This window comes from Phycomyces blakesleeanus, assembly GCF_001638985.1.
Source record: "Phycomyces blakesleeanus NRRL 1555(-) unplaced genomic scaffold PHYBLscaffold_31, whole genome shotgun sequence".
Taxonomy (NCBI): Eukaryota; Fungi; Mucoromycota; class Mucoromycetes; order Mucorales; family Phycomycetaceae; genus Phycomyces; species Phycomyces blakesleeanus.
Window position 1 is genome coordinate 447,636 of NW_017265188.1, and position 11,673 is coordinate 459,308.

Genomic DNA, 11,673 nt, shown 5'->3' on the forward strand with positions numbered 1-11,673 from the left:
GTGTGTGTGTGTGTGTGATATTTTACTAGCTATCCATTTGTAGATCTATACACTTCTAGCTTAACTTTATAGAGAGTATTTGTTCCAAGAAGTGAGAGTGAAGGGGAGTTACACGATAAATATGTAAAAATCCAATCAAATAGCAGACGGGTTTTAATTTTCTTAATATCAAATCAAATTTTTTCTGTGGTGTAGTCAATTTTTTTTAAAAAAAAAACTTTGTTCTTTCTGATTCCCGCTTTTATATCCCAATACAAAATATCCCCAACAGTGAGTGGCTAAGAAAAACGGTCGTTTCAGATCCACATCTGGGACCCTATCACCTGCTCATGGCATGTTATTCATTATAAGGCTTAATTGAACTTTACACCAAGACCTTTTGAACTCTAAAGACACTGACAAGTCTTGAACATCAATAAAGCAAATCATCCAAAATAAATGTCATTGTAATATATTTGGTTTACCATTCATACGTAGATACTTCGTTAAAAAAAATCAAAAATCAAAAATCAAAATAAATAAATAAATAAATAAAAAAAAAAGATAAGCCCCGAAAAACAAGGCTCCCTGACCAAATGGGACAGATCCCCTGAGCTAATAGGTAATGATATCGATAGACTTCTTTAATTTTTTTTTGAAAGAAAACAATGTATTATTTGTATGTATATAGATATGTTGGTTTCTACTGAATTACGCAAAGCGGTTTACGATGCGTTTTATTATAACATAACAATATATACAATCTAGATCAGATCAGCAACGTTCATGGGCATCTCCTCAATCTGGGTGTTGTAGAACTGCTCAATGTCTCTCATCATACGGACATCGTCGTTGGAGACGAAGTTGATTGCGACACCCTTGCGACCGAAACGACCACCACGACCAATTCTGTGGATGTAGTTCTCACGGTTGGAGGGGAGATCGTAGTTGATGACCAAAGAAACCTGCTGGACATCGATACCACGGGCCAAAAGATCGGTGGTGATGAGGACACGGGAAGAACCAGAGCGGAACTCCTTCATAATAACATCGCGCTGGGACTGGTCCATATCACCGTGCATGGCGGAGACAGTGAACTCACGAGCGTGGAGCTTGTCAGTCAACCAGTCGACCTTGCGGCGGGTGTTGCAGAAGATGACAGCCTGGGTGATAGTGACAGTCTCGTAGAGATCGCACAAGGTGTCGAGCTTCCACTCCTCCTTGTCAACGGCAACGTAGAACTGCTTGATACCTTCGAGGGTCAATTCATCACGCTTGACAAGAATACGGATGGGATCACGCATGAACTTGGTGGTGACTTCCATGACATCGGAAGGCATGGTGGCAGACAAAAGGACGACCTGGGTAGTCTCGGGCAAAAGCTGGAAGACATCGTAGATCTGATCCTTGAAACCACGGGAAAGCATCTCATCGGCCTCATCGAGAACGAACATCTTGATGTGCTCGGTCTTCAAGGCACCACGGTTGTCGATCATATCGAAAACACGACCGGGAGTACCGACAACGATGTGGACACCAGACTGGAGCTTGGTGATATCGTCACGGACGTTGGTACCACCGATACAGGCGTGGCACTCAATACCCATGAAGTCACCAAGGGCAAGGACGACCTTCTGGATCTGGAGAGCCAACTCACGAGTGGGGGCAAGGATCAAAGCCTGGGTCTCCTTCAAGGAGACATCGATCGACTGGAGGATGGAGATGGAGAAGGTAGCGGTCTTACCGGTACCGGACTGAGCCTGGGCAATAACATCGTGACCCTTGACAACGGGCATGATAGCACGCTGCTGAATGGTCGAGGGACGCTCGAAACTAAAAAGTAAGAAATAAAAGTTAATATCAGTCTTGCAGTTTTCTTTCGCATACACAACCACACAAACACACAACCACACACACATATATATATACACATATATATATACACCCATATATATATGTGTACATGTGTAAATGTGTATATGTATATGATAATATTGATCATAATAGTCAGCCAATAATACATACCCATAGGCGTAGACACCACGGAGAAGGTCGGTCTTGAGGTTCATGTTATCGAAGTTATCGACAATTTCATCCCAGTTGGACTATAGAACAAACAAACAAGAGGTCAGATTCTGCTGATTTACGAATCTCGATGAGCAGTGGCAATCAACAAACTTACCTCGATCTCAACCTCCTGGATTTCTTGCAAAGGTTCGTTGCTATAGGTAATAAGTAGAGATTAGTTTAGATTGAGTACAATTTATTGTTGGATTATTAAACTATAAATGACTTTCTTGACCAAGTGGCAGATTTACTTACCTCATGGTGTAGTATGAAAATAAAAGAAGGAAAAATTAATTCTTTTCCAGAAATAAATATAAAAACGAAAAAAAGAAAAAAAAATTGCGTCGAATGCACCAGCCCTCTACGTCACTCTCTTTTGACAGACACCATCTGTACTCCGTCCACTACTCACTTTTATGAATACTCTCTCTACTTTATTACTATTATTTATAGGATTTTGTTTTTTTTGTTTGTTTGTTTTGTGTGTAATTTCGAATACACATATTATATATATATATATATATAATACTTCTTCCAAATTTCACACATGTCTATGTGTATATAAACATCAGATATAAAATACATTTCATAAGTTACTATTGTATATACATATTATATATATATATAATTATTATTATCATTTAGTCTCTGTGGGTGATCTTTTTGGCTTTGCTACAATATAACAAGTTGTGCCAAAATGCCATCTATACATGGATACAACCTCCATTTTTTCTTTAACACGTTTGTCCTCCAACAAGCCAACCATGTCTCGATTCCACCAACAACCCCACCGAGTAACATGCTTGTCAACATTGGTGTCCAACAAACGATTCAACCAATCATAGTGACTGCGTCCATGCTCAAGTAAAAGGATCCGTGAATCCTCAGACTTACAAGCATCTGCCAATGAAACTAAAGCCTCTACGGGATCCCCACATGAGCACAACCCAAAAGTATCTACAACAGTGTCAAACCCTTGGGGCATACTCTTGGGATCATCCACATTGGCTGTTATAAAGTTTGCTTCGACATTCCAGGGTTTTGGTTGTTTTTCAAACTTGTGTTTGGCTTCCTCAAGCATTGGTGGATGGCGATCAGTAAATGTGGCCGAGGTAATGCTTTCAGGCTTGTAGTAACTAAAGTTACGGCCAGTACCAGTTGATACCTCAAGCACATCGCCCTACAACCAATCATATAATAAAATAAACAGTTAAAATTACTTAATAAGTATGGTTATCACCACTAGTAGTATTAGTAGTATAATTGCTTTGGATTTTAAGTAAAAGTTTAGTATTTTCTTTTTGGCATCATTACCTTTGCTTGACTGACTAACCAACGGCGTAGCAATCCAATACCCATTACGCGCTCATCCCACCCAATCTCATTGTCATAGCTCTTGGCCACACTTTCCCAAATAGGGGAAGTATCAAACTGAGAAGGCGTGACTTTGGTTTCGATTGGTTTGAGCACTGTCGTCTTAGGCGCGGCAGACTCGCTGGGTGCGGTTGTATCGGTTGTAGTGGTTGTATTGGCAGCAGTGTCACCCTTGCTTTTAAAGACAACCATACTGACATAGGTAGCCGTCACATAGAGTAATGCGCCACCCACTAAAAGTGGAGCTAGACGAGGTCCACTCTTTGGTGGTGGTGGTGGTGGTGGCTGTGGAGTGAACGACTTTACAGGTCTAATAAACGAAGTTGCTGCTTTAGGCTGGAAAGGACGTTGAGGCTTCTTCATGGTTAAGAAATAAGAATCTGGGGTGCACCAAAGGATCCTAACCTAAAACCCAGGGCGTGGCTTTTTCTCTTCGATTGGCGTTAAAATAAAATATATTTTGAGTTCAAATTAAGGCAATTTTAATTTTCAGGTAAAAATTAAATCACAAAATAAGAATATAAATAAGAATAATAAAATATAAGAACAGTACCTGAAATAAAAAGGTTGTGTATATTAAGTAGGAGGCTGTCCTAACTGAAAGTCCAAAGAAAGCACTCTTATAGAATTCGTATTTTTATTGAGATAAGTTTATAACTACTTATATTAAAAAAGTTTGAACATGCCGACAGACAAACATTAACAGAAGTAAAGAGATCATGAAAATATATAAGGGCATAGAGTGGTAAAGACCCAAGCTCTTTTACTTCACTAAACCAGAACAGATTGACAGTAAATAATTCGAAGCATCAAGAGGTAATTGAAAATGCAGGATATAATAATAGAATCTATCTATACTCGCAATAAAATGGTAAAAAATGAGTGGTGTATGGAAACAAACAAAAAGTTGATATGTATATAAAGAGGGAATCAAGGAAAATTGCGTAACGCTTCTTTGGAGTTACCAAATTCTGCAACACAACTAAATTTTTTTTGTCTAAATACTATATCAGTGGAAAATTAAGTGCCTTTAAATATTAAGCCTTAGTAGCCAAGTCAAACAGCATGAGCTGTCAAGGCCTCCACAAATGCACAAGTCGAGAACGGTTAAGCACGTAGAAGCCAGGGCCACTCTTACATAATAGGGGGTTTCACCAACTCTGAATGCTTGACTGATGGATGGATATACGGTAGTTTAATTCGAAAAACGATTGGCTGTGGCGAGTCTTCAAGAAATGAAAACTGAACATCCAGACATCCAAAAAAAAATAGTTCAATACTTTAGATGTCGTGACTTTGCCAAAATTTACAAAATTTTGTACTTTATGTACAATTGATGACAAGGTTCATATAAAAGCAAAGTCAAAAATAAAACATAATCAATCTATGTAAGAGTGGCTATCCGAATACAAAGTTATAGAAGTCTAACTTACTTGTAGGGAGTTTGGGCGTAAGCGCTATATCTATGGGTACTCTAATCAAGCGTATTGTACATATGAATTTTGAGGTATATGAGAGAAACCATATCAACCAAGAGACATTAATTGTATTCAATAGTTCTTTTTTTCTATATTTGTTATTATCGGATAGTGCTTAAGCTACCAATACATCCGACAGTCAAACATCCAGATCTGGTGAAACCCCATATAAGGAAAAGGTCTTTGAATTGAAAATCTAATATATTATGAGAAAAGGATAGTTTTACAATCTGGGCATATTTCACCTTATTTCTGAATCATTATTCTTTACATTTGAAAAGGTGATACGGGCAGTATTGGCTTATATGATGAAGTGGTCCAGACAGTTAAAAGGAAAAGAGAATAGATATCGATCTCCTTTATCATATCCTTGACCCAAATAATGGCAATTGGCAGCTTGTTCTCTCAAGAAAGATCAAAAGAAAACAAAAGTGCTGTGTAAGGATAGTCTTTATTGCTTTCATCTTTCGATGTTCATATGGCTATTTCGATAGTTAATAAAGAAAAATAAGATAGTTAGTAAGATATTACTAAGCTATTACAAAGATGTTGGGATAAACTATGCTTCTTTGCATAATTAATAATAAATAAGAGAGAGAAGTAGAAATAGCTAAATATTTCTGTGGTTGGTTATTACAATTCTTGTGTCTTTTAATTGATTTCTTCGCCAGCTATAAGAATTATATTCTTTTTGCGGCTACGACTTGAGCAATTTTTTTTACATAATTGATACAAAGAAAGGTTTAGGAAGATAGGATATGTCTGGGTCATATGGAAGTTCAAAGACACGCGCAATTAACTAATGAACTAATGAAGAATCTTCTATTTATGTAAGCTCTCAATGAAGATAAAGATAGCGAATATATCTACTAAGAAGATAATGCTCCCTGTCACAAGTTTAATATTGGATAAGAGTGGAAGAAATGACATAATTTTATAGTAATAGTAAGGCTGCCAAGTAGTTTAGATTTTAGCTCTATGGAGATCTCATAAGAATATTCCACCAGAAGAGTGAAAAGAAAAAAGAGGTTAATCTTCAAATACTTTTAAGGAGGTGGCGGTTATTACCTATATGGAATAAAACAATACTCGGACTGGTGTTTATAATATTAAGTGCATGTTAATGCCTAATTGCTTGTCAATGCCTAATTGCGTGGCAATGCCTAATTGAATGTCAATGCTTAATTGCATACATGAGATGAGAAAGGTTAATGAAAGGTCATAAAACTATTGATTTTTTTTAAAAAAAAACTATACCTTTGTATTTATATGTTTTCAGGCATGAGTTGTCAAGTGAAAGAAGATCGGCTAAACGAAGAATGCTAAAGAAGTTGTAGTATTGATTTATTAGAACTTAATAAGTATGATGCCCATTGTTGATACGTGTCTATACATATACATACCTTGCTTGTAAAAGAAAATTCGACCTGATTTTAATACTGAATATTGTATTAAAATATTCATTTATATACTTTTAAAGTATATCCGATAAATCCCAAAAGTAAAAATAAAGATTTTTTTGTCAAGACCTGCGCTTGAAGGCCGATCCACTCAAGTTTACACCCAAGCTTCTCAACAACCCTCATTCCTGCCTACTCGGCATGGCATCAAATTTACCATGACGGCAAAGTATCGGTGAAATGCTTTAATGCCAAACTGCTCGGGACAGGTGTCTGAGACACCCAAGTGAACAGCATAGCATTTACTTAGGCACCTTAACTTTGCTTCGGGTTCGTCCCTCATGTCCAGTTCTGTTTACCAGAGCGTGGGTTACAAGTATCAAAGTCTAAGCAATGAGGGACTTGAAAAGCACAGGGATCATTTCAACAGGAAGCAGTAAAATACAGGCGATTGTACTGGGTAATCTGTCGATTCTGCTGGAATCTACCTGTATTACCTCACGTCCAGGTGCTCAACGAATTTAAAAAACTCTACGCATCCAGGTGATACACCCTTATACTTGCACCTTTCTGTGACAATCTTGACATGCCCCAAAGGACAAAATCTGGAGAGCCAATATCCAACGTCCTAAGAAAATAGCATAAAGCTACCTCTGCGTTCCTCAGTCTTCTCCATGTTATGTGCCGCACAACACAGAAAAAACTGACGTGGATTTCATCCGGCTTTCGCCTTCATATGAGTGGCTCAGGAAGGTCTTTAACGTCCAGTATGCTCTACACTAAGAGCTACTTTCCCTTACGGTACTTGTGTTCAGTTGGTTTTTTATAAGTATATTTAGCCTTCGATGAAACTTTTCACCAGGATTAGGGAGTTTGTAAAACAACCCGACTCATCGGAAGCTACTTAACACAAAGACAAGAACTCAAGACAAGGTGAGGGGATTGCACCCTCCAGTAACCTTTTCCAGGGAGTGAAGGCTACTGACTTGTTGGTATGTCTGGAAAAGCAGTTCACTAGTTCACAATCCAGAGCAGTCAAAAGACTACTCCGGTTCAAACATTGGAGCTTCTCCATCTCAAACAATAAAGTCCAAGACGGAATCCCTTTTGGTTTCTTTTCCACTGCAGTAAATGCAGGTAGAATCGCTCAAAGTACGGACCAATTTTAGGCCATGGTACCTTGAGCGAACTCAATGACTAGACGCCAAAGAGTGCAGTGCGTTCAATAAAAAAACCAGAATCTCATATTAAGACAAGCCTTATAAATAAGGCGTCTACAATGAGCGAGTTGGAAAAGAGCCCGGAGACTCACTGTTAAAGACCATGATATACACATTTTGCATGAAAATGTTTACGTATATTCCTTTTGATATATCGTGACCGATAGAATACGAGGTACTCAGTGACCACTCCAAGAGTAGAGATATAAATAAAAATCGAGTATAAGGTTAATATACTTATTGTGTCAAAGTGTGTGCGCGTGTGCGCGTTTACTTACCTAGCTGTTAACTGCGAAGGGTGTAAAATACTGAGCTGGTTCTCGGTACACCTCTCCATAAGCATACTTTGAACACTATCAAGAGAATAAAGTAATATAAAAGTATAAAGTGAGTATGTTAATTGAGTCAAAGTATGTATATATTGACTTACAACTCAGTGGACCATACATGGTATGAAGGCACCATCAAAAGAATGGTGGTTAACAGCTAAACAGAACTAGAAACTGCAATAGAAAAAAAGAAAACATCAAATCATAGTTAGCGTGTTGATCGTGTCAAAGTATATGTGTATGTACGCGTTTACTTACCTAGTAAACAGCAGCGGAAGGCTTGAAAAGTACTTGTGCTAAAAAGCAAGACGGGACGGGACACTGGACACTGTGATAAAATAAAAGAAATATCGAATCATAGTTAGTGTATTGATCGTGTCAAAGCGTGTGTGTGTTTGCTTACCTAGCAGATAACCGCGTAGGGTTTAAAAAAGTACTTGTGCTTAAAAGCAAAACGGCACTGGACACTGGACACTGTGACGAAAGAAAGAAAACATCAAATCATAGTTAGTGTGGTGATCGTGTCAAAGCATCTGTGTGTGTGTATTTACTTACCTGGTACATGAACTTGACGTGAAGGACCTCTCCGTGGCTACAGTGGAATGGACGCTGGGCATAGAAGACAGAAAAAAAAACATGCACAAGAAAACACTGTGCTGTAGTTAGTATATTGACCGTGTCAAAGTGTGCATGTGTCTGTATAATACTTTACCTGCTATTAGACTGGACATCATTTTTGGAACTTAGCTAGAAACCGCGTCTGGGGTGCGTTTTCATAATAAATATCAGTATGCACCTTATACGGATAGAAGGATATAGGCATTTAAAGACAATTTTCTTACCGTGTCGGAAACCAAGGACCACCGAAAGGAAACCAGGAGGAAGAGGAGGGATAACAGGAAATTGAGAATTGTATCGATTCTTATATGAAAAAAAATGGGGATGGCGCAGCACGGAAGGCGTAAAATGTCTATTTTGGATAAATCAAAACAAATTCATATGAAAATTAAATAGTTTCATGTTTTCAGTAAAAGCTCCATGTTTTTTATCGCATATTTTTATTGCGTATTTTTTATCGCATATTTCTATCAACGACCTATTGGTATTATCTAATAGATACATTGAATAGTACCAACACTGAATACATTTGAGTATTACCTTGTTTTAGATAACATTTATATTTCTTTGGGGAATATATTTCTATATCTTTATGTTCACACTACTGATAATTATTATTATTATTATTATTATTATTTTTAAAAAAAATACCAAGTAAATAAAGAAATTCTCCTTAACATTATAACCACACTTTGTTTTCTTTTGCTTCACAAAGTATCCTGAAAGTCATATAAGTAGATAAGAACTACTATTAAGAAAATAATAGCATGTATTTATTAAGCTATTTTTTTTTATTTAGGCTATTCAGTTTTACATACATATGCAATATCTCTTGTGAGCTACAAACATAATACTCTTTCTTACTCTTGATCAATAAAAATATTGTTATTATAATGTATATTCACATATCTTAGCTAGCATGACTTATTCTTTACATAATTATGTCTAGAAGCAAAATTTTAATTATATAAATTTCACGGCAATTGAAACTTGAGTGGTTTGTGTGATAGATTACTCAAATGTGTAAGAGAAGATAATATATACTGATCTACTATAATATCATGTTAGCCTATATATTGTGGATATCACTCTATTCTCTTGAAAATAATAAGAAAATAAATAGAGAGATGTGTTAGGATAGTCTATATTAATTTTATTTTTTTGATGATTAAATATATATACATTAACAGATAATATAATAATACAGTCAGTAAGATCAACTTCAGCAGTTTACTAAAATATTTAAATTTAAAGTTATCTTAAGATATTAAGACTTGAAGTATATTATTTACATCTTAACAATATTTCAAGGCTTGTATAGATTATGTACTTTAAATCAATTTAATATCTTATACTGGTAGAGCCTAAGTATTTATAGACAAGCTGGTGGCACTGTTGGTTTCGGACAAGTACCCATATTCAATTACCAACACAATTAGTATTATCAAAACTATCCAATTTTCTCAATAACATGCTATCAGCTTAACTCAGAAAAACTATATATTCCCAAATAAATTAACTCAATAAAAAACAACTTTTACACACTTATATTTTCTTTTTCTTTATTTTCTCTGGGTATTTATCCGAAAAACACTTTTATTTGCTACAAATACTATGAATGTTTATCTGATAATCCCTTTTTTCCTTTTCTAAATGTTTTTTTTTTTACAAACTTCTTACACCACACCAACATACACAGCACGTCTCACCACTCTCCTACCAATTTATCTGGAATCATTCGACATTATATTTCTGTGACCTCCGTTTATCGCCACATATTGACTACTATCATGTTTTTAATGGCGTTCTTTCTTCTGCTCAAAAGTCTTACTGGAGAACAATTTCCGGCAATTTTTTGTTTGTTCTTGACGATATGTAAAATATATTAAAAATAGCATATAAATAGGGCAGTAGTATTAAGTGTATCTGCAATATTCAATATATTTACAGCAACAAAGATAATATTTATATACAAGAAGTACAGACTATAAGAAAAGATAAGATAGTAGTTAAAAGATATACAGTTCTGTCTTTATTTCGCAGGAGTATTTAATATATTGAATTCATGTAAAATTTTGGCTAGAAATTATATTTTTCTTTCTCACTCTATTTTACGTTTTTATTTTGATTCTTCTCATTTATTGTTTATCATGAGTCAAAGATTTAAATCAAAGTTCCAATTGTCTACTTTTTTTTTTCTCTTTTGTTCTCGTTTAATTGAATATATGCATTTCAGAAAAAAAATATTAAGAAAATATTGGAAACTAATCAGAAGACTTGTTGATATTGGTGATTTAGTTGCTGCTGTTGCTGCTGTTCCTATTGATATTATATGATTAGTCTTGATGATTTATCAAGAAAAGTGCACAAAAGTAAAACAGCAAGTAAAAGACAAGAGAAGAATAATAAAAATATATACATATAGAGATATGGAGGGATTCTTACCTGTTATATTCTGTGCTTTGATCTTAGAAAACATATTATTGTTCTGATTTTATTAGATGGGCTATATCAGCATTAAATATAATTCAAAATATGTAGCTAGTTTGATAGGGTATAAGCATCATTACATTTTTTTTGTTAAAATAGTTATAGATATTGTATATTGAAAATAATGTAAAAGCAGAAGGGTCGAGTAAAGAAAAAAAAGAACTCGCCGACTAGACTCTGTATCAAAGAGTAATGTCTTTATCAGAGAGAAAGAGAAAAGAAAGAGTATGAATACGTACTATTAGAGATCTACAGTAGCTGTAAAATGTCTACAATAATCCTTTAAATAATTTTTTTAATGATTTTAATATGATTTCAAAGCAATATAAACTGTAACAGTATATACATACTACAGTGTCCGAAAGAAAGGTTTAACAGCTTTATTATTTATCTATAACTTTACTAATACATTTATATAATTAAAATTTTGCTTCTAGACATAATTATGTAAAGAATAAGTCATGCTAGCTAAGATATGTGAATATACATTATAATAACAATATTTTTATTGATCAAGAGTAAGAAAGAGTATTATGTTTGTAGCTCACAAGAGATATTGCATATGTATGTAAAACTGAATAGCCTAAATAAAAAAAAATAGCTTAATAAATACATGCTATTATTTTCTTAATAGTAGTTCTTATCTACTTATATGACTTTCAGGATACTTTGTGAAGCAAAAGAAAACAAAGTGTGGTTATAATGTTAAGGAGAATTT

The 11,673-nt window shown here is 35.1% G+C and overlaps 3 protein-coding genes across 3 annotated transcripts; all 3 read right to left on the minus strand.

Annotated features, from left to right (window-relative positions):
* Positions 1–437: 437 nt before the first annotated feature.
* Positions 438–2,323, minus strand: PHYBLDRAFT_137088 (hypothetical protein). Its single transcript, XM_018429832.1, has 4 exons — positions 2,302–2,323; positions 2,162–2,201; positions 2,005–2,084; positions 438–1,812 (listed from the first exon to the last, which is right to left on the minus strand). Exons 1-4 carry the CDS (start codon positions 2,304–2,306, stop codon positions 744–746), a joined length of 1,194 nt encoding a protein of 397 aa, XP_018285245.1. The 5' UTR covers positions 2,307–2,323; the 3' UTR covers positions 438–743.
* Positions 2,324–2,455: 132 nt separating this feature from the next.
* PHYBLDRAFT_32217 (hypothetical protein) lies at positions 2,456–3,723 on the minus strand. The gene is made up of 2 exons (XM_018439992.1): positions 3,361–3,723; positions 2,456–3,226 (listed from the first exon to the last, which is right to left on the minus strand). The coding sequence occupies exons 1-2, from the start codon at positions 3,610–3,612 to the stop codon at positions 2,684–2,686; spliced, it is 795 nt and encodes a 264-aa protein (XP_018285246.1). The 5' UTR covers positions 3,613–3,723; the 3' UTR covers positions 2,456–2,683.
* A 1,635-nt stretch (positions 3,724–5,358) lies between these two features.
* PHYBLDRAFT_67344 (hypothetical protein) lies at positions 5,359–9,938 on the minus strand (the record flags this gene model as incomplete). Its single annotated transcript, XM_018441779.1, has 9 exons — positions 5,359–5,380; positions 6,302–6,325; positions 7,797–7,871; positions 7,949–8,004; positions 8,139–8,175; positions 8,251–8,321; positions 8,403–8,503; positions 8,690–8,818; positions 9,893–9,938. The coding sequence occupies 9 exons, from the start codon at positions 9,936–9,938 to the stop codon at positions 5,359–5,361; spliced, it is 561 nt and encodes a 186-aa protein (XP_018285247.1).
* Positions 9,939–11,673: the final 1,735 nt, after the last annotated feature.

Bases quoted from the DNA above. Each gene is read 5' to 3' on its own strand.
- PHYBLDRAFT_32217 (XM_018439992.1), bottom strand. From the start codon at position 3,612: ATGGTTGTCTTTAAAAGCAAGGGTGACACTGCTGCCAATACAACCACT. The intron at 3,227-3,360 runs GTAATGATGCCA...GATTGGTTGTAG, and splicing joins GGTTAGTCAGTCAAGCAAAG to GGCGATGTGCTTGAGGTATC.
- PHYBLDRAFT_137088 (XM_018429832.1), bottom strand. The intron at 2,085-2,161 runs GTAAGTTTGTTG...TTTGTTCTATAG, and splicing joins TCCAGGAGGTTGAGATCGAG to TCCAACTGGGATGAAATTGT. The intron at 1,813-2,004 runs GTATGTATTATT...CTTACTTTTTAG, and splicing joins CGTGGTGTCTACGCCTATGG to TTTCGAGCGTCCCTCGACCA.